The sequence below is a fragment of the Cydia amplana genome, chromosome 8, assembly GCF_948474715.1.
Source record: "Cydia amplana chromosome 8, ilCydAmpl1.1, whole genome shotgun sequence".
Taxonomy (NCBI): domain Eukaryota; kingdom Metazoa; phylum Arthropoda; class Insecta; order Lepidoptera; family Tortricidae; genus Cydia; species Cydia amplana.
This window is the reverse complement of record NC_086076.1, coordinates 5,429,674-5,451,506: the sequence shown is the minus strand read 5'-3', so window position 1 is coordinate 5,451,506 and position 21,833 is coordinate 5,429,674. Positions and strand designations below refer to the sequence as shown.

The 21,833-nt window shown below is 43.0% G+C and overlaps 1 protein-coding gene across 1 annotated transcript in view; it reads right to left on the bottom strand.

Annotated features, from left to right (window-relative positions):
- The window catches only part of LOC134650318 (uncharacterized), a 31,867-nt gene that overhangs the window by 6,510 nt on the left and 3,524 nt on the right, over nucleotides 1-21,833 (bottom strand). Inside the window, exons 5-20 of the mRNA XM_063505279.1 lie at nucleotides 21,332-21,485; nucleotides 20,671-20,803; nucleotides 19,839-19,969; nucleotides 18,531-18,734; nucleotides 16,714-16,857; nucleotides 15,324-15,503; nucleotides 13,821-13,980; nucleotides 12,104-12,238; nucleotides 11,558-11,765; nucleotides 9,648-9,813; nucleotides 9,118-9,282; nucleotides 6,250-8,272; nucleotides 5,693-5,891; nucleotides 5,128-5,311; nucleotides 2,142-2,320; nucleotides 528-721 (exon numbers count right to left, since the gene is read on the bottom strand). Of these exons, the coding sequence (XP_063361349.1) occupies nucleotides 528-721; nucleotides 2,142-2,320; nucleotides 5,128-5,311; nucleotides 5,693-5,891; nucleotides 6,250-8,272; nucleotides 9,118-9,282; nucleotides 9,648-9,813; nucleotides 11,558-11,765; nucleotides 12,104-12,238; nucleotides 13,821-13,980; nucleotides 15,324-15,503; nucleotides 16,714-16,857; nucleotides 18,531-18,734; nucleotides 19,839-19,969; nucleotides 20,671-20,803; nucleotides 21,332-21,485 (4,559 nt within the window). The remainder of the gene's footprint in view (nucleotides 1-527; nucleotides 722-2,141; nucleotides 2,321-5,127; nucleotides 5,312-5,692; nucleotides 5,892-6,249; nucleotides 8,273-9,117; nucleotides 9,283-9,647; nucleotides 9,814-11,557; nucleotides 11,766-12,103; nucleotides 12,239-13,820; nucleotides 13,981-15,323; nucleotides 15,504-16,713; nucleotides 16,858-18,530; nucleotides 18,735-19,838; nucleotides 19,970-20,670; nucleotides 20,804-21,331; nucleotides 21,486-21,833) is intronic.

The window sequence follows — 21,833 nt, the reverse complement described above, 5'->3', positions numbered from 1 at the left end:
CGCTGCACGACGCTGCCGTCCGCCGTGCGGACCGTCCTGTACGCCGTCGTGGGCTTGGGCGCTAGGGCTGCCTTCTTTCTGCAGCGCGCTGTAATGTGATAGTTACCCAGCGGCAGCGTCATCTCCTGCGCGGTCATGCCCTGCCGGCGCCACACGTCGGCCGGGATCCAGCGCGCGCCGTGCTGCATGGGCCGCACGGTGCCGACCGGCCGCTGCACGAAGCTACCGTCCGCCGTGCGGACCGTCCTGTACGCCGTCGTGGGCTTGGGCGCTAGGGCTGCCTTCTTTCTGCAGCGCGCTGTAATGTGATAGTTACCCAGCGGCAGCGTCATCTCCTGCGCGGTCATGCCCTGCCGGCGCCACACGTCGGCCGGGATCCAGCGCGCGCCGTGCTGCATGGGCCGCACGGTGCCGACCGGCCGCTGCACGACGCTGCCGTCCGCCGTACGGACCGTCCTGTACGCCGTCGTGGCCTTGGGCGCTAGGGCTGCCTTCTTTCTGCAGCGCACTGTGCGTGTGATAGTTACCCAGCGGCAGCGTCATCTCCTGCGCGGTCATGCCCTGCCGGCGCCACACGTCGGCCGGGATCCAGCGCGCGCCGTGCTGCATGGGCCGCACGGTGCCGACCGGCCGCTGCACGACGCTGCCGTCCGCCGTGCGGACCGTCCTGTACGCCGTCGTGGGCTTCGGCGCTAGGGCTGCCTTCTTTTCTAATTCATATCTACATTTAAAAAAAATATAGCATTAAAACTGTGAAAATAACTATCACAATGATACTAGAACTTCATTTGATGTGTACTTTAATCACTTATACAGAGTGCCATTTGAGTCGTGATCAGTAATATGTTTTTCTAACTCAATAAATAACGAGCAATTTAATGCTCTGCCCTACTCTTACTAAAATCAGACAAGATTTTTTTTTTGTTTATTTTTTGTCATTTATTTTACTTTCACAGGTGGCAATGTGGTATTTAAACAGCTTTTATTTCAAATGAAAAATTAAGTAAATTTGGGACAAATGCCAAAATTGATGTCAATGACAGTTCCGATTCAAAGAGGCGATTCAATTTACTAATTTAAATATCTTAATAAGACGTTGTAATATCCTAAATCCACTTACAAAAGTAAAATAAATGACAAAAAATAAACAAAAAATAAAAAAAATCTTGTCTGATTTAAGTAAGAGTAGGGGCATTAAATTGCTCGTTGTTTATGGAGTTAGAAAAACATATTACTGATCACGACTCAAAAGGCACCGTGTATATATCAAAATTGCGTGTTAGGTTTTTAAGCAAAAACAAAACAATTTGTAAAGCAACACAATTGAAACGGATTATATCGCGTATAATGAATTTAAAATTCATCCCGACGTTACGAGCATCGAGAGAATGATCTCGGTCCATAAAATTACATTGTGCAAAACTAGTTATATCCGTACCTATACGAAAACACAATGTTTAATTCATGAACAACTATCGCGGTAACCGAACACAGAAAGGTTTCCTAGTTTGTAGTTATAATAAAAATAAATAGACATCCGAAATATTTTTATTACAACTACATAACACTGTACTTGTCTTTATATTCAGACAAATCTTTGGGTTCAGATTCCTGTCACAATTATAGTTCACTCACCCCGCCTGTATGATGCCCTGCATCACCACGTCCAGGTCCTTGTCTCTGTCAGGCCTTTGGGTTCAAATCTTCAGATTCCCGTAACAATTATAGTGTACTCACCCCCTCTGAGCCAATCGTTTCTCGGCGCTGGACAGTTTCTTTTCCTTCCTATCGACCAGCAGCGACTCGTGCTGGAAGGGCTCCTTGCTCAGCAGCTGGCTGTGGTGCTGGATGATGCCCTGCATCAGCACGTCCAGGTCCTTGTCTTTGTCACGCCTTTGGGATCAGATCTTCAGATCCCGTAGTAATTATAGTGTACTCACCCTCTCTGAGCCAATCGTTTCTCCGCGCTGGACAGTTTCTTCATCTTCCTATCGACCAGCAGCGACTCGTGCTGGAAGGGCTCCTTGCTCAGCAGCTGGCTGTGGTGCTGGATGATGCTCTGCATCACCACGTCCAGGTACTTGTCTTTGTCAGGCCTTTGGGTTCAGATCTTCAGATTCCCGTAACAATAGTGTACTCACCCTCTCTGAGCCAATCGTTTCTCCGCACTGGACAGTTTCTTCTCCTTCCTATCGACCAGCAGCGACTCGTGCTGGAAGGGCTCCTTGCTCAGCAGCTGGCTGTGGTGCTGGATGATGCCCTGCATCAGCACGTCCAGGTACTTGTCCTTGTGCTCGGACAGGTCTTTGGGTTCGGATTCCTGCAACAAATAGTTTTAGATATGTTAGTACTTCTTTTAAACTAAATATCTGGGAGACCGAGCTATGCTCGGAAAACATTAAAACTCGAAAATGCGCGTTTTCCTAGACCTAGATATATTTTTCACCCCCGAAACCCTTATATAGCAAATTTCATCGAAATCGTTCCGTCGAGCCGTTTCCGAGATCCCCAAAAGATATATATAAATGTATGTATAAGAATTGCTCGTTTAAAGGTATATACGATTCTCCCTTTTAACAAGTAAGTTTTCACCGAATGTTAGTCGCTCGTATGTTCTACAATAATCCCTATAGACATTTCATAAGCGACACAGCATTCATAGCTTTCGGAACTAAGTTCTAGAGGTCGTAGCATCGACTCTAAATGTCAACGGAACGAAAGATAGAATGACGAATCAAAAAAAACTCTTCTTCCTCGCGTTGTCCCGGCATTTTGCCACGGCTCATGGGAGCCTGGGGTCCGCTTGGCAACTAATCCCAGTAATTGGCGTGGGCACTAGTTTTTACGAAAGCGACTGCCATCTGACCTTCCAACCCAGAGGGTAAACTAGGCCCGTATTGGGATTAGTCCGGTTTCCTCACGATGTTTTCCTTCACCGAAAAGCGACTGGTAAATATCAAATGATATTTCGTACATAAGTTCCGAAAAACTCATTGGTACTAGCCGGGGTTCGAACCGGCGACCTCCGGATTGAAAGTCGCACGCTCTTACCGCTAGGCCACCAGCGCCAAAAAAAACTATTATATATAATACAACGTTTGGTGACCCTAGTTTTCATGTAAAAATATTTCTAATACTTTCCTTAATATGATTATTATCTACCTTAAATATTTCTAATACTTTCCTTAATATGATTATTATCTACCTTAAACAAATACGCAACAAAGTTTTGACACGCAATTGATCAATCACCCATTTATTCAATACAAATAAATTTAGAGACCGCCAACTGTGTGACTAATTCCAGATTCAGATCAACGAATATGGAGAAAAAACTTCACGGTTCAATGACGCAATTAGATCATAAGTCGTCGGCCTTTGTGTCTTCAGTAATAGAATTGTGTACAATGAAACAGTAGAAAGTAATAAGCCAAGGGCAATTCGTTATAACAGTAAATAGGATTCTATTATCGCTGTATTGCGCAAATTACAACAAACTTGAGATTAAAAAATAAATAAATAAATAAATTTTAATAGTCGTTTGCTTTCATTACGTAGGTATATTAAATGTAGACTTAATTTGCTAAGCAATTACACCATGATGTAAATTCATTTCAAATCATTTTGTATTTCATTTTAATTAAGCGTAATATCTCGTTAACAAATATATTAAATATTTCATAAGTGAAACAGCTGTAGCGCCGAACACCGTACAAATGTTAAAAATCAATGTGTAACCAAATATTACCTTATCATCAGTATCGAAATCAAAGTAAAGATTAGTAATTTCCTTCTTAGACATCACGACCACGCGGTCGGCCATGCCCTGCTTGTTAAATTGTATTCGCAGTGCCAAACTAGAAAGCGACTAATTCCTACCTTCTCGTCATTATCAAAGCACAGGTTAATGATCTCCTTCATAGACAGAACAGCGTCGGGGTTGCACTCGTCAACCACGCGGTCGGCCATGCCCTGCTTGTTGATTTGTCGGTAATTTATATAAGCTAATGTTTGAGTCTAGCGACTAATTCTTACCTTTTCGTCATTATCAAAGCACAGGTTAGTGATCTCCTTCATAGACAGAACAGCGTCGGGGTTGCATTCGTTGACCACGCGGTCGGCCATGCCCTGTTTGTAGATTTGTCGGTCATTTATATAAGCTAATGTTTGAGTCTAGCGACTAATTCTTACCTTTTCGTCATTATCAAAGCACAGGTTAGTGATCTCCTTCATAGACAGAACAGCGTCGGGGTTGCACTCGTCAACCACGCGGTCGGCCATGCCCTGCTTGTTGATTTGTCGGTCATTTATATACGCTAATGTTTGAGTCTAGCGACTAATTCTTACCTTTTCGTCATTATCAAAGCACAGGTTAGTGATCTCTTTCATAGACAGAACAGCGTCGGGGTTGCATTCGTCGACCACGCGGTCGGCCATGCCCTGTTTGTTGATTTGTCGGTCGTTTATATAAGCTAATGTTTGAGTCTGGCGACTAATTCTTACCTTTTCGTCATTATCAAAGCACGAGTTAGTGATCTCCTTCATAGACAGAACAGCGTCGGGGTTGCACTCGTCGACCACGCGGTCGGCCATGCCCTGCTTGTTGATTTGTCGGTCATTTATATAAGCTAATGTTTGAGTCTAGCGACTAATTCTTACCTTTTCGTCATTATCAAAGCACAGGTTCGTGATCTCTTTCATAGACAGAACAGCGTCGGGGTTGCATTCGTCGACCACGCGGTCGGCCATGCCCTGTTTGTTGATTTGTCGGTCGTTTATATAAGCTAATGTTTGAGTCTAGCGACTAATTCTTACCTTTTCGTCATTATCAAAGCACAGGTTAGTGATCTCCTTCATAGACAGAACAGCGTCGGGGTTGCATTCGTCGACCACGCGGTCGGCCATGCCCTGTTTGTTGATTTGTCGGTCGTTTATATAAGCTAATGTTTGAGTCTAGCGACTAATTCTTACCTTTTCGTCATTATCAAAGCACAGGTTAGTGATCTCCTTCATAGACAGAACAGCGTCGGGGTTGCATTCGTCGACCACGCGGTCGGCCATGCCCTGTTTGTTGATTTGTCGGTCGTTTATATAAGCTAATGTTTGAGTCTAGCGACTAATTCTTACCTTTTCGTCATTATCAAAGCACAGGTTAGTGATCTCCTTCATAGACAGAACAGCGTCGGGGTTGCACTCGTCGACCACGCGGTCGGCCATGCCCTGTTTGTTGATTTGTCGGTCGTATATCTTCTTCTCGAGGCACCAGTCCATTACGAAGCGGTATACGAAGCACGGTTTCTTCTGCCCGTATCTGTGTGTCAAAAATGATATTGTAACTAAAAACAGGATCTGATAAATACATTGTTTTATTTTAGTTTATTAACCTAAGCAAACTAATTCAGCCAAAAACTCATATTTAAGACTATAAATTTTAAGGGTAACTCAGCCTGTCCTTTTTGACACAAGCTTTTATTCCACTTGTATGTTTTTTCTTTTTTTCTGATCCTCAGCTGCGAGTTGATTACGTGCAATTGACTTACGATCTAGATGTAGTGATAATTATTCTGAGAGTGTAATTTATAATCAAGTAAAAAGGACGCTATAAATCGAGCCGACATCTAATCCAAGATGGCTTCCTCAAGTGCTAGTATTGTGTTAAATAATTTTCAATGGTTAATACTGTTAATAGTACCTATACACTCGACACACGGCCTGCGTGTCGTGGCACGGGTTCCACGACGCGTCGAACACGATGACGCGGTTGGCGCCGACCAGGTTAATTCCTAGCGAGCCGGCGCGCGTCGATACCAGGAACAGGTAGATATTTGGGTTGGCGTTGAATTCGTTTATTAGCTTTTCTCGCTCTAGCGCGTGCGTTGAGCCGTCTAGACCTGAAAAGGCGAAGTTTGTTAATACTTATACAAGTTTCCTTCCAGTTGTTGCCACAAATACCAAAGGAAGGGTTTCAAATGTGTAGAAAATTAAAATAGCAGTTTTCAATTCTTCCTTTCCACAAAAAGTCAATTTCTTGTTCATATATAATTATTGTTACAAGGATTCAAAATACGCAAGGATACTGTATTGCATAATAAAATGCTATTAAAAAGCTATTCCTGGTATTCCCCTTTAATTCCTAATTGTAGCAACTCATTTTAGAAAAATTGCCAGCAATACGTCGTCCAAAATCTGTTTAAAATACTTTCTAAACAGATTTTTGCATTACACAAACGGAACAATTTGTATACTTACGATAGTAATTAGTATTTCTCTCCCACAAACAGTTTGTGCCAGGAATGTAATTCCTCTCTAAAAAGTCTTCAATGAGGTTCAACGTGAACAAACTCTGGCTGAAAAGCAGTATTCTATCGCCCATCTTGATGCTTTCATTCAACAAATAGAAGAAAAGTTCCATCTTAGAGGAATTCTCTATAATACCAGGAATATAGTCTTTTAGCAATTCAGCAGCCCAATCATAGGTTACTTCTTCCGCTTTCTTCATCAGGGCTAATTCTTCTTCTCTGTTTAATTTCTCTTCTTTTTCACTGTCCTCAGACTCTGAATCCTCTTTCTCTTTTGAAGTTTTTCTGTCTTTCCTTCCTTTGGCAAGTCTAGGTCGACCCCTTGGCTTCGGTTTGTCAGATTTCTTGCTTTCCTTGCCTTTGCCTTTCTGTTTAGGTTTTTTACCTTCATCTTCAGATTCAGAAGCATCACTTTTAGGTTTCCTCGTCTTTTCCTTTTTGTCTTGAGGTTTCTTTGTATTTTCTTTTGCGAGACTGGATATTTCTTTAGTCTTTTTCCCTTCATCTTTGACGATCATCTTGGTGTCTAAATCGGCGATTTTGACTTCGCCGTCTGATTCGGATTTCGTTTCAGTTTTTTCTTCGGCTTTAAGTTTGTCGACTTCCGTTTTGATTGATTCTAGAGGCCAAGATGTGAGCGGACTGCCAGAGCTATTGCTTCCGAGTGGGGGCTTCGTTTCAAGGTAGGACGGGAACGGGTAATTCCCATTTGTACTATTATCTCCTTGGTTTGGAAAACCTGGCATGTTAGTTTGGTTATAATTATAACCTGGATTCCCATAAGGCGGTACATTAGGGCCTGTTTCGTTCTTGACTTCACCAGGTTGGAAACCAAGATTAGGTTCGTTCTTGATCTGTTGATTTCTTGAGTTTGAACCACTATTGTATCCCAAATAAGGTGATGTATTATCGAATTGGTTTTGCCCGAAGCCGCCGTTTGGACCGGGACCAACGATTGGCTTAACGTCATTGGTTGGGAAGTTACCAGGTTCGGATTTGATTTGTGGTTCTTCTTTAGGCGGTATGTTGTTTGGGTAAGCAGGGAAGTTGTAAGGCGGTTGGTTATTTCCGTAAGTAGCTTCGTTGTTCGCATATGGCGGTGGGTAAGGTTGGTTGGGGTAGCTTGGTGGAGGTTGGTTGGGAGGGTAGGATGATGGTGGGGGTTGATTATTAGGGTAAGAAGAACCTGGTGGCGGTTGATTATTAGGGTAAGGTCCGGGTGGCGGTTGATTATTAGGGTACGGTCCTGGCGGTGCTTGGTTATTGGGGTAAGAAGATCCCGACGGTTGTTGATTATTAGGATAAGGTCCCGTTGGAGGTGGATTATTAGGAAACGAAGCTTCTGGGGGCGCTTGATTGTTGGGATACGATCCTGGTGGGCCGTTAGGATACTCCGGGAATCCTGGCGCGTTCTGGTAAGGGCCTTGATACGGCGGTCTGGGTTGGTTCCCGTAACTGGTCCCTGGTTGTTCCTGGTTGTTTTGATAAGGTTGTAGTGCGTTACCAGGGTAGGGTTGCTGGTCATTCGACGACGGGTTGTAGTTAGGCGGATATTGCTGATTGTTGAAGTCAGATGGGTTCCCTGTGTAGTTTTGTGGTGGGGCGTTATTAGGATATTGCGGATTATTATAGTAGGCAGGGTTGTTGTAGTAGTTGCCGTTGTTCCAGTAGTTCTGGTTGTATCCTTGGTTGTTCATGTCTGGGTTATTTTGGGGGAACTGGTTGGGGTAGCTGTTGTCGTAGGGTTGCTGTGGGTAGTAGTTGCTGGGGTAGTTTTGGTTGTAAGGCTGTTGGTTGGGGGGATAGTAGCCAGGAGGTTGGTTCTGGTAGTTGTAAGGGTAGGACCCAGGTTGGTCGGGTCGGTAGGGTTGTGGTGGGTAGGGGGGATTTCCGTAGGGTGCGTCGGGGCGCGGCGGCGCTGGGCCGGTGGTGGTGTTCGGTGGTATTGTCGCAGCTGGTTTCTTCGGGGCACCCTGTGAACAAAGTTTTGAGTGTAATGGGTTAAAATATCAAATGCTACCCAGGGCGCTTTGGGGAATGGGTTCCAGTGTTGACGATGGTTTATTCTCTCGCTAATATGTCGCGTTTGTTAACACAAACAAGCAAATTTTAGATAAAATCTCATCTGTTACATGGAAGCATTTACCTATGCAAGGGCATCTGTATTGAGCTTCGCGTATTTAACCAATCTAATTCGCGGAATCTGCTCTGAGGGCCTACCGCGAACCACGTTTGACGTGTTGCCTCTCTGTCGCACTTGTAAATTCGTACGTAAGTGTGACAGGGAGCCAATACTGTTGTAACGGGAACTTCTAACTCCGTCTCTTCTAACAGTAAGAGTATAATTACAATGCGCTTATGAACGTCAAATAAAGCTACACCGGCTCCAACCCCACACCTCTGCCCCGAGAAGATTTAAATCCCCCCTCAATTGGAGGAGGGTATCCCAATATGGGACCGGCAACAAACTCGGCGGGACACATCGTTTCAAAAAAAAATTACATCACTCACATAAATATTTACATCAAAATGATAATATAAATAAAATAAAAATAATTTATTTTCAGACAATAGGCCGGAGGACAAATTTTAATTTATGGTATCAATCAATCAGGTTTGTTATTAGGATCAAATGTCTATATGGGAGCCATTGCATTAAAGCAATACAAAAGTCAGAAATGATAGTCAAAGTCCGACGGTCGTACTTCACTCGCGAAAAGCCCCTAACAAATCGCTATGTGAACGTGACGTCAAGGTCACTGAGAGCGCATCTTGAAGTATGAACAAAACAAGAAAATTTGCAGTAGTAAGTACTTACCTTAGGTCTGCCAGGTCTCCTGCCAGGCTGGTTTTTGCCGTTTTTCGCCCGCCCCGCCTTGGTCACGCCTCCGAGCTCTTCTAGATCTAGGTCTTCCTCGATAGCGGCGTTGGCTTCGCTCCTCTTTTTTAGGAAGTGGTACAGGACGTCGGGATGGTTCCAGATCTGGATAAAATATAACACATTCAACAAAATATTAGTTACAAATTTTTAGACACAAACATAGAAATGGTATACAGGCTGAAATTTTAACCACCGCCCTTTTATACTCTGCGTCACTACGCTTAAACTGGCAACTTGATGGAATGGTAGTTTTACAAACATGTTACATAAGAAATTTAACCTTAAAATTAGGCTTAAAACTCTTCAGTTGAGTTTGTACATTTAGGAGGAAACTATTCATGATGTTGCAACGTATTTACTACAACGCAGGGTTTTAGGTGTCAACCGTGCTACAGGAAGCTAAAATATGAATAAAGTAGAAGAAATAATTGTAAACGAATTACTAAAGTAACTAAAGTTACACATACCTTGCAGCAAATAGCGAACGCCTTCAAAGGGTTAGGCACAGACGTGGAGCGAACGACCTCGTTCATGAAACGGTCGTAGAGTTTCCTTTGCAACGGCGTCATGCGCACCAAAAGGACGTATTCCTCCTTCTGGGGCAGCGTCGATTGGAGTACTGCGTGCGATCGCCTGCGGAAAAAATTGTACATTACTAGAAAGAAGGCTAGGAAATTTGACAATTTTGATATTAAAGTGCATGAGAAGTCTTTAATATTAACAAGATGCTGGCATTTCCAAACTCTATCTATAGATTCTGTTCGGAAAGAGAAGAGTGGAATGTATTGGGCCCATACAAACCACGACTCTTCTCTTTCCGCACAGACTCTACAAAGTATGTACCCATAGATAGAGTTTTAGTCTATAAGTACGTCAAACCAGCCAGTCATAGCGATTAAAAACTGCTTTGTTTTCTTACCAAACCAGTTGCGGAAAGGCCTAGTGTGATACGTTGTCAGATCAGGTTATGTAAGCGTCAAATAAAGTTTCAGTTGTGACTTTACACTGATTCAAACTTTCACGATTTTTACACATCAATTCAAGTGTTGGTCTAAAGGTTTAGCCAGTCGCTCGAACATGTTGCAGAACTCCGTCTTGCTGCCGAGGTAGTTCGGACGGACCAAGTCTCTATTCTAGTACGTTGTCCCTGTACTATGTCGGTTACCTCTGCACGAAGCCGACGAGCAGCGAGTGCAGCACGTGCGCCCTGTAGCGCATGAGCCGAATGTCCTGCGGCGTGGAGTCGATGCACTGCCCGTTCTGGATGGGCCGCTCGAACATGTTGCAGAACTCCGTCTTGCTGCCGAGGTAGCTCGGACGGACGAAGTCTCTATTCTAGTACGTTGTCCCTGTACTATGTCGGTTACCTCTGCACGAAGCCGACGAGCAGCGAGTGCAGCACGTGCGCCCTGTAGCGCATGAGCCGAATGTCCTGCGGCGTGGAGTCGATGCACTGCCCGTTCTGGATGGGCCGCTCGAACATGTTGCAGAACTCCGTCTTGCTACCGAGGTAGTTCGGACGGACCAAGTCTCTATTCTAGTACGTTGTCCCTGTACTATGTCGGTTACCTCTGCACGAAGCCGACGAGCAGCGAGTGCAGTACGTGCGCCCTGTAGCGCATGAGCCGAATGTCCTGCGGCGTGGAGTCGATGCACTGCCCGTTCTGGATGGGCCGCTCGAACATGTTGCAGAACTCCGTCTTGCTGCCGAGGTAGTTCGGACGGACCAAGTCTCTATTCTAGTACGTTGTCCCTGTACTATGTCGGTTACCTCTGCACGAAGCCGACGAGCAGCGAGTGCAGCACGTGCGCCCTGTAGCGCATGAGCCGAATGTCCTGCGGCGTGGAGTCGATGCACTGCCCGTTCTGGATGGGCCGCTCGAACATGTTGCAGAACTCCGTCTTGCTACCGAGGTAGTTCGGACGGACCAAGTCTCTATTCTAGTACGTTGTCCCTGTACTATGTCGGTTACCTCTGCACGAAGCCGACGAGCAGCGAGTGCAGTACGTGCGCCCTGTAGCGCATGAGCCGAATGTCCTGCGGCGTGGAGTCGATGCACTGCCCGTTCTGGATGGGCCGCTCGAACATGTTGCAGAACTCCGTCTTGCTGCCGAGGTAGTTCGGACGGACCAAGTCTCTATTCTAGTACGTTGTCCCTGTACTATGTCGGTTACCTCTGCACGAAGCCGACGAGCAGCGAGTGCAGCACGTGCGCCCTGTAGCGCATGAGCCGAATGTCCTGCGGCGTGGAGTCGATGCACTGCCCGTTCTGGATGGGCCGCTCGAACATGTTGCAGAACTCCGTCTTGCTGCCGAGGTAGTTCGGACGGACCAAGTCTCTATTCTAGTACGTTGTCCCTGTACTATGTCGGTTACCTCTGCACGAAGCCGACGAGCAGCGAGTGCAGTACGTGCGCCCTGTAGCGCATGAGCCGAATGTCCTGCGGCGTGGAGTCGATGCACTGCCCGTTCTGGATGGGCCGCTCGAACATGTTGCAGAACTCCGTCTTGCTGCCGAGGTAGTTCGGACGGACGAAGTCCACCATGCACCAGTATTCTAGTAGGTTGTTTTGGAGCGGGTAGCCTGTTGGATGAGGATTTAGGAATTTGAAGCTTCTATACAGTAGTTACGCTCCATATTTGAATGGCAAAATCTCGCATGATTGTGACTTTATCCATTGAAATGGTTGTCATATATATTCTGTTTTTTTTTTTCAATGGGAATCAAATTTTATTTGGCGTAAAAAAACTTTGGGTTTGGCGTATTCTGAATTAAAACCAAGCGTTTTTATTCTTAACTGACGCCATATACATGAACGCTCTTGAATACCAGCTCTTGAGTACCAGTTGGAACTTGTACTTTATTGCGATGGAATACAGTGCACAATTCAATTGGAATGTAACAGACAGTTTGTCTCTTACCAGTAAGAACGACACGGCGCTTGGTCCTCATTTGTTTCAAGGCGTATGATATGTTTGAGTGAGAGTTCTTAATCCTGTGGCCCTCGTCGCAAATTACCAAGTCTGGCCCGGGTTTCACTAGCGCTTCGTACATTTCTGAAACAAAACACAATATATAAGGATAAACTACTGTATGATTTCCCTTTTAAAGTATAGTCTTTGGTCTGTGTTTTTGTAGAAAAGCGACCTCTGTTGTCTTAAAATAAGACTGAAAAGACGGTCGTTGTATGGGGCCGTCAATAGTATATCATGGGTAGAATGCTGTGACAAACGGGCATTATTGCCACGCTCATATGAAATTTGGGGCCCCTTCTAGCTCCGTCGTCCGGTTGGCGATTGCCTCACAAAGTCCCTTCTACCACGTACCAATGATTTAATAATCAAAATACCTTGCCACAATAAAAAGTGAAATCGACTAGTTCCGATCCTATAGCGTTTAAATGCTACAAATGCGTATCCTTTAGACATAATCAGACTTTACTTTGGTTGTTATTTACTGTAAGGCCAAGCGCGCACTACAATTTTAATTTTTGCGACACGATTTCAGAATCGCGTTGTAATACATATTTTTGTCGTATATGCGCGCACTGACATATAAACACATACGTTGCGTTGGCCTGGGCTTATATTATGTGTATGTATCCCATTCCCTCCGTGAGGCGCAAATTGACGGAAATGTGTTTCAATTAGGCATTTTGTATTTATCTTGTAAGCGAGTGCTTTGTATATGTAGTATCCAATCCTTATTTTGTTCGTAGTTTTTACAATATTGGTGTCCTGTCACCGGTAGTAGGTTTGGTTTATGTAAGTGAATGTTGTTAGTTCTGTTTAGTTTTGGATTGAGTCTTATCTCTTTCATGTTTGCAATGTGTGTGTGTGTGTGTGTGTGTATGTGATGCGTGTTACTTAAGTATATGTTTTTATTACATATCTATTTGTGAGTTCCTGTAATTGGCTCTATATATCTATTTAAGATTCCATTGTCATTTAGTTAGCTGTTGGATCTCCTTATGTAAATAAATAAATAAATAAATAAATGTGAAAAAAGCGGCCAAGTGCGAGTCGGACTCGCCCATGAAGGGTTCCGTATTTAGGCGATTTATGACGTATAAAAAAAAGCTACTTACTAGATCTCGTTCAAACCAATTTTCGGTGGAAGTTTACATGGTAATGTACATCATATATTTTTTTTAGTTTTATCATTCTCTTATTTTAGAAGTTACAGGGGGAGGACACACATTTTACCACTTTGGAAGTGTCTCTCGCGCAAACTATTCAGTTTAGAAAAAAATGATATTAGAAACCTCAATATCATTTTTGAAGACCTATCCATAGATACCCCACACGTACGGGTTTGATGAAAAAAAAATTTTTGAGTTTCAGTTCGAAGTATGGGGAACCCCAAAAATTTATTGTTTTTTTTCTATTTTTGTGTGAAAATCTAAATGCGGTTCACAGAATACATCTACTTACCAAGTTTCGACAGTATAGTTCTTATAGTTTCGGAGAAAAGTGGCTGTGACATACGGACGGACAGACAGACGGACAGACGGACAGACAGACAGACATGACGAATCTATAAGGGTTCCGTTTTTTGCCATTTGGCTACGGAACCCTAATAAACGATATTGAAATTGAAATATGATAAGTAGGGTGACCATAAAAAGGTGCAACTAACCGTCCAGCAGTTTCTTGTCCTCGTCATTAGGAGCGTCCTCGTTTTTCTTGTCTTCTTTCTTCATCTCTTCTCTGATTTCGGCCTCGAGCTTGCACGCCGGCTCGCCTTCCTCCAGCTTAGAGTCGTCGGACAACTTCGACTGGAAAGTAGCATCGGAGCCCTAGAAAAATTATGTATTATTGCACGCCAAAATATATACACCTTACAGATAAAACTTAGAACTCTTCTAATCGTCAAAAAAAAAAATTATAGGACATTCTTACACAGATTTGACCGACTGGTCTGGTCTAGTGGGTAGTGACCCTGCCTGTGAAGCCGCGGTCCTGGGTTCGAATCCCAGTAAGGGCATTTATTTGTGCGATGAGCACAGATATTTGTTCCTGAGTCATGGTTGTTTTCTATGTATTTTAAGTATTTGTATATTATATATATCGTTGTCTGAGTACCCACAACACAAGCTTTCTTGAGCTTACCGTGGGGCTTAGTCAATTTGTGTAATAATGTCCTATAATATTTATTTATTTATATTTATTTATTTATTTACTAAGTCCCACAGTAAGCTCAAGAAGGCTTGTGTTGTGGGTACTCAGACAACGATATATATAATATACACATACATAAATACATAGAAAACACCCAAGACTCAGGAACAAATATCTGTGTTAATCACACAAATAAATGCCCTTACCAGGATTCGAACCCAGGACCGCGGCTTAACAGGCAGGGTCACTACCCACTAGGCCAGACCAGTCGTCAAAAGGTGGTATACACAACTGTCAAAGTGTGAGTCAAAGACAAATCTCATTTATTTTTATCAAGATTATCAAGCTGTTGGTTCAAGTGATGTCTACATTTTATATTCACATGACAGTGACGCGTTCAAAAATTATATACGTACGTATTGAATAATCCTTTCCCATCGTATTTTCTCGGTGTCATGCTACTCAGACAATCTCGGTACAAAAAGTACTTAACTACTTAGACAAGTATAGCTGGTCAACCAAATCTTGTCAGTAAAAAAAGGCGCGAAATTCAAATTTTCTATGGGACGATATCCCTTCGCGCCTATATTTTTCAAATTTGCCGCCGTTTTCTACTGTCAAGATCTGGTTGACCAAGTATATGAACGTTTCCGAAAAAATATTATTAGTACAAACCATAGGGTGGTATTCCACCTGTCCAATTTCTTTGTCCAATGTGTGTTTGTTCTCACATTTTGCTTGAGAGAGTGAGATGCCACCATGAGATTGGTCAAACCATAGACTAGGAATCCTCTAGACTGAGTTTAGAGCAATTATTTCATGAAACCGATGCTGCCAAAAATACGGGGGTGCGGGGGGACGAGGTGAGCGAATCCCGTGCCGTGATTGGTCCGTTCAAAGACACGGACCAATCACGGCACGGGTTTACTCGAAGATGGAGTAACGCTACCGTATGTGTGGCAGAGGGGGTAGCGCGACTATGCTATGTCTAGAGGATGTCTTGTCTGTGTGTGAACCATACCTGAGTATCCTCGTTGAGCGTGTCCGGTTTATCCTTGTTCTTCTCTCGCTCTTCCCTCTCTTTCTCCTCGGCCTTGAGCTCGGCCTTCTTTTTCTTACGAGGCTTTTTGTCCTTTTTCATGCTGAGCAGCCGGTACAACTCGTAGCCAATCATGAGGACACCGCCGGTCGTTGTCCATTCCTAGTGTGAAACAAGCAAGGTTAAATAATTGAATAATTTTACGGTTTAAACTCACTTGTTTTAAGTCACTCGCGCGACATGTTTCGGAGAGCCTAGGTCTCCTTTCTCAAGCACTAACAGTGCGAGCAGCGTTCACGACGGCCAACCTCCCTCAACCGGTTTTCTCGGCGCGCGCGCAGCGGTACGCGATACACGGCCGTCGTGAACGCTGCTCGCACTGTTAGTGCTTAAGAAAGGAGACCTAGGCTCTCCGAAACATGTCGCGCGAGTGACTTAAATCAAGTGAGTCTAAACCGTAAAATTATTCAATGTTAGTATGTCTCACAACAGTTTAAATTCGAAGGTTAAATAATACTTACATCATTCTGAATTTAAGTTTTAAAAACCTCGACAAAATTATATTATCATCATCTGTTGAGTTCAAACTTAGAAACCAACCCTAATGTAGGTACTTATTACAAATCCTTTACATAAAACCGCAACTAAATCGGTCCGTTTGGGAAATATTTTGGAACATTCATTTGTATGCAAAACACTCCCCCTAAAGGACTATAGTTTAATTTTAGGATATTTTTCAATGAAATAAATTTTATCTTATAGTATACCGTCTCCATTCCGTCAGGGGTAAAAAATACAAAAGTCTTGTCGTGAAGATAGTCGGGGGTAAAAAAAAAAGATCGGGCACTGGTCCAATTTTTTTACAAGTCAACCATCAGAACGCTATGTAACATTACGAAAGTATCCATTAATTTTGAATTCTATTGCTTTGTTATTTATTGACACGAATTATGTAAATAAAGAATAAATATTGTCTTCGGTTACCGCAATAGTTACTCATAAAATAAAACTATCTAGCTTAGTTATTATATAGCTTTATCGGGTGTTTGTATTGTGTGATTTGTCTCTGTGTTTTATGGGTGAAAAGCCAGAAATAAATGATATTTTATTTATTTATTTATCTTTACTTGAAAATAGTTGTAATGTAGAACCAGCCTTATAAACCAATTTTGCATGTACATATAACTGGCCTTAAAATTTATAGTTTATGATGGTTCATTATTTTGTTAGTGGGTAGATTTGCACAGTGTAATATTTCCTCAGTCACCCGTTGGCCACGAACGCTGTAAAGGGTTCTAAACGTCGGGATGTAGTATGGTAATTGTTTTATTTTATAAATAAAGTATGTTTATAAGATTGTTTAGTTACTGACCTTGACCACTTTAGCGCGCATCTGCAGCGTCTTGTGGCTGTCGTTTAGCACGTAGATGGGGAAGTTGCGCGGGCGCACCTCGCCGTGCGCCGACAGAGGGCTAGTGGCCGCGTCCAGGGGTAGCCACATGTTGAACTCCGCCACCTGACAACACAAGTTTTATTAGGGTTCCGTAGCCAAACGGCAAAAAACGGAACCCTTATAGATTCGTCATGTCTGTCTGTCCGTCTGTCCGCCGTATGTCACAGTCACTTTTCTCCGAAACTATAAGAACTATACTGTTGAAACTTGGTAAGTAGATGTATTCTGTGAACCGCATTAAGATTTTCACACAAAAATAGAAAAAAAACAATAAATTTTTGGGGTTCCCCATACTTAGAACTGAAACTCAAAAATTTTTTTTTTTCAACAGACCCATACGTGTGGGGTATCTATGGATAGGTCTTTAAAAATGATATTGAGGTTTCTAATATCATTTTTTTCTAAACTGAATAGTTTGCGCGAGAGACACTTCCAAAGTGGTAAAATGTGTGTCCCCCCCCTGTAACTTCTAAAATAAGAGAATGATAAAACTAAAAAAAATATATGATGTACATTACCATGTAAACTTCCACCGAAAATTGGTTTGAACGAGATCTAGTAAGTAGTTTTTTTTTATACGTCATAAATCGCCTAAATACGGAACCCTTCATGGGCGAGTCCGACTCGCACTTGGCCGCTTTTTATATGAATGGCCTTGATTTATTCTCGTCGCGCTGCCGGTCGCGTGCGTCCAGTCCGCGGCCTTATGTTAAGCTTCAATCTGACTTCAAAAAGTTTGAACCACAGAACAGAACAGAACAGTAGAATGGCGATGCGAGCAGGGTACGTGTCGCCGCCGGTTATGAGCAAACGCTCGCATGCTAGTACTCGCCCGCGCTGACCGATAAACGTAAACATGCCTTTTACGCCACAATAACGTTCAGATTAAGAAGCCAGACATTAAATCTGTCTAAAGGAGGCGTATCCATTCACCAGGCACACAAGTTTTTACTACCGTTGCGCGAGAAATGTGGAAATGTGGAGAGGAACGAGCGGCGACACCGGTTCCGATACTAACTGCGCGCGATAGCCGTTCTAACCTCTTTAATAATGTTCTGTGGTTTGAACATCAATTTTTAGTCAACGGCCCGCCCAATCAACAATGTAACTTACAAGAAAGTGATGCAACTTAGCAAATAAAAAAACTAGTAAAGCCCATAGACTAGGAATCCTCTAGAGTTTAGAGCAATTATTTCATGAAACCGATGCTGCCAAAAATACTGGGGTGCGGGAGACGAGGTGAGCGAGTCCCGTGCCGTGATTGGTCCGTTCAAAGACATGGACGTCACACAAAGACACTTTGACTCGAAAATGGAGTAAAACTACCGTATATTTGTGGCAGAGGGGGTAGCGCTATTATGCTCAGTCTGGAGGATGTCTTATCTGTGGTAAAGCCTGACCGTGACCAGTAATATGTATATGATCACGCGCCATGTTGCGGAATTTCATTGGAACTAATTTTTTCACACTATACTGAACTGTCACCATATGAATGAGAATGACAGTGCCCTCTTGACAACGATCATATATACTGGTCAGGCTTTACATAGAAGTAGCGCTCAGCAATGAATGCAGGTCATATTTTTGCATGAGCGTTTAGTATAAGGAAACAGAGGGTGATTTAACTAAGGAAGTGGGTCAAATTTAACTTGCAAAATTTGACCCGTACAAATATGACTTGACTACATACATAGGTACATTGCAAGTTAAATAAAAGCTTGTAAAAAGCCACTTACCCAGTTTTGCAAAGTATTGATAGGCATGATACACAGCACGGTCTTGGAGCTGGTGTGCCTCAGGAATATATCGCAGAAGCACACGATTTGCAGGGTCTTCCCGAGGCCCATGGAGTGAGCCAGGATACACCCGAAGCCGGTAGACGTTGAGAATCTTTCAACGGATTCGATTATGTTATCAAATAAGAATCTGACGCCGCCGATCTGAAAATTGAGTGGCTGAGTTATCTATCAAGGTTTAGGAAATTTTACACCAAAGTTTTAATATGTCTCAAAGTATTCATGCCCGCTGGACAGTGTACAGTCAGCAGATAGTTGCTAAGCAGGCCAGGTGTTCAAAATTATCTTGATGCGACTTTATTGTTAAGAGAATAAGAGCGTGTCAAGGTATTTTGAACACCTCACCCGCTTAGCAACTAACTGCTGACTGTACACACTCGTCGCGAGCTTGGAGTCTCGGCAAAAACCCGACCCAATCGGAAAAGCGCAAGACGAGACGAGAAGGGTACATAATCGTTATCGGCCTGTCTCGGGGTCATTCGACGAGTGTGTATAGCCGGTATTACGTTTTATACATGACCGCCAATGTGTGATTCACTAAAGAGCTAACTTTAAGAGCCCATCAATGTGCACACTAGCGCCACTGCTAAATAATCGTGATTATTTAAATTTAACGAAATATATTTTTTAAAAAAGGGGGCCGCTACGTACTGTATCTTGTATTAAAGTACCTTTTGAATACATCAAACTAGTTTATATGTTGCTGGATTCGTCAATCTATGCGTCCAAAGTTAAAACGGCCGTTTTTGTTTTGGTTCAGTGGCGCTAGTGTGCACGTTGATGGGCTCTTAAGAAAGAGTCTGTTCTAACGTCAAACTAAGTTAGTTTTTAAATGGTAATAATTAGGCATGAATTGAAGTATAATATAATAGGCTAAAAGTAAAAATAAGGAGCTAATTTGATTGACCCTGTGGCGTCTGAATCTAGCTTTTCATCAACGTGGAGCCCTATTAGGTAGAACTCAAAAGAATCCATTAACGGGCAGATAGGTATCTCGCATCGTCTTTACAATTTTTCCCGTATAAAAAAAGAAGCAGGGCTCGGAACCGGTTTTTTTGTAAAACCCAAAATAGCCCAGTATTTTGAATTATTTTATGCTCCTTACGTAGGACTGAATCATGTATTTAGGTAACACCTTCGTATTATTAGATTGTCCCATTAAAAATGAAATAATAAACCAAAGAACGAAATAATACCGGTATTTTTTGTATGAAGAAAAAACCGGTTCCGAGCCTTGAAAAGAAGTACCTGATGGGGTTTTATAATGCGTGCAATCTGAGGGGCTAAAAAGATGTCTTCTTCGTTTTCGGGATGTCCAAGATTGATGAGTACCCGGCCTTGTTCGTCTGGCGTGTTGTAAGTGTCGTTTACGTGGAGACCTGGAAAATAAGGACTACTTTATAAAAGCCGTAGACATATTAATACGACTTTGTCTTTGCACAGCTTAAAACTGAATCGACATAGAAATTCCATATAATAGGGTTGTTGACTCCTGTTGAATGTTATAACTAAATCTAGTTAAATAGATAGAAAATGAGCAATTTATCACAATACATTGGAAACTTAAAAAATATATGGGATTAATAAAAAAATTAAGTAAAGTGCGGGTGCCAGACTTTGACCATCATTTGTGACTCTTGTACTGCTTTAAGACAATGGGTCCCATACAGACATTTGATCCTCAAAACAAACCGTAAAATATACGGCATATGTTTTGTGATAACTGTAAGTCATTAAGTTGGAAGAAGTTCCTACATTAACCTCGTGAGTCTAAATGTACATTAAAATGTACATATTCGTTGCAATCTAATTTGAACCTTTTTTTGAAACAAATAAAGTAGCATTCCTTTTGTTTCATTGCATTTTAAAACAAACGAAAGTCGTTCCAATTTACTTATAGAGTCGGAAAGAGAAAAGTCGTGGAATGTATTGGGTCCCGTACATTCCACGACTCTTCTCTTTCTGCACAGACTCTAGCTACGTTCAAATTGAAAATTGGAGAATTAACTTTCTATGGTGGGTCTTACGAGGTTAAAACCCATTATCGTGACTAAACCGAACTCTAATAAAAAATATTTACCAGAATTATGAGGATCTTCCTCAACCTCCGGGCTCTTTGGGGCCTCCGAGTCGGACAGCATTATGCAATCGTCTGAATCGGACCCCGACGACGAGGACTCTTCGCCGCTGCTGCTGTCCACAATCTCCACCACCTGCAACATAAGGTAGGCGTTTACTTAACACATTCAGTGCCGAAGACCCGACTATCGGGTATTTTATGATTTCGTTCCCAGGCCGGACGACCCGATAGTCGGGATCGTGGTACTACAGCTTTATATGACGAAATTTTTGTGGCCTGGCGCGGATGTCTTGTTTGGCTGGGTGGCAATGAATGTGTTAAACCGTAATATTCCAATTTCTGGCGTGTTATTGAGAAATGCGTCAGAGGTCGGCAAACTTTTGAAGAGAGGAGCCAAGGATGGACGATAAAGAGATACAAAAGTTGAATTAATTGGTATAGAGTGCCTAAGGAGCCACATGCGGCTCGCGTGCCGTCGTTTGCCAACCCCTGTTTTCACCTATCAATAAAGTGATTCTTGAGGAATGTTTAGGTGTATAATTGGTTAAGGTTTTGTGTAACCCTGCTTCGCACAGCTGGGGCGGGTCGCTAGTTTAAAGCATGATGTAGGGGACCATTCAAAATGGATATGTATCTCGACATGTGTAAATTATAAACTGACCTCTTTTTTATCAGTCTTTTGATCTGGTTTCATGGTCTTGGAGGCGCCAGACGTCGTAGGCTTCGGGATCTTGGTCACCTCTACCTGACCTGATTTCATTGTGGTCTTCTTCATCTCGCCAGACGGCAGTTTCACCAATACTGTGTTTGGTAGGCTGTAAAAATAAAATACATGTCAGAGGACCAATAAAACAAATAGAAGGTCACAGGGCGGACACGCCATACATTAAAAATGATTTGCGTTTATATGTGTGCGCGGCACGTCTGTACACGCGTCATTGTGTATCTGATGGACTTCTGGCATGCTCTCAGTAGAGCGACTTACGCACACATTCATGTCGCGGCCAGTCGCGAGGCGAGGTAATCCGAGTCGGGGCGGGGCGGTGCGTGGCCGTTCTGTATGATAATACTATTACTTATTCTGTGAGATGGTTTATGTTAATCAGTAACTGGCCGAAAAAGCACAACAACGGGAGTTGTGGAGATCAAGGGGAGATGCCTTT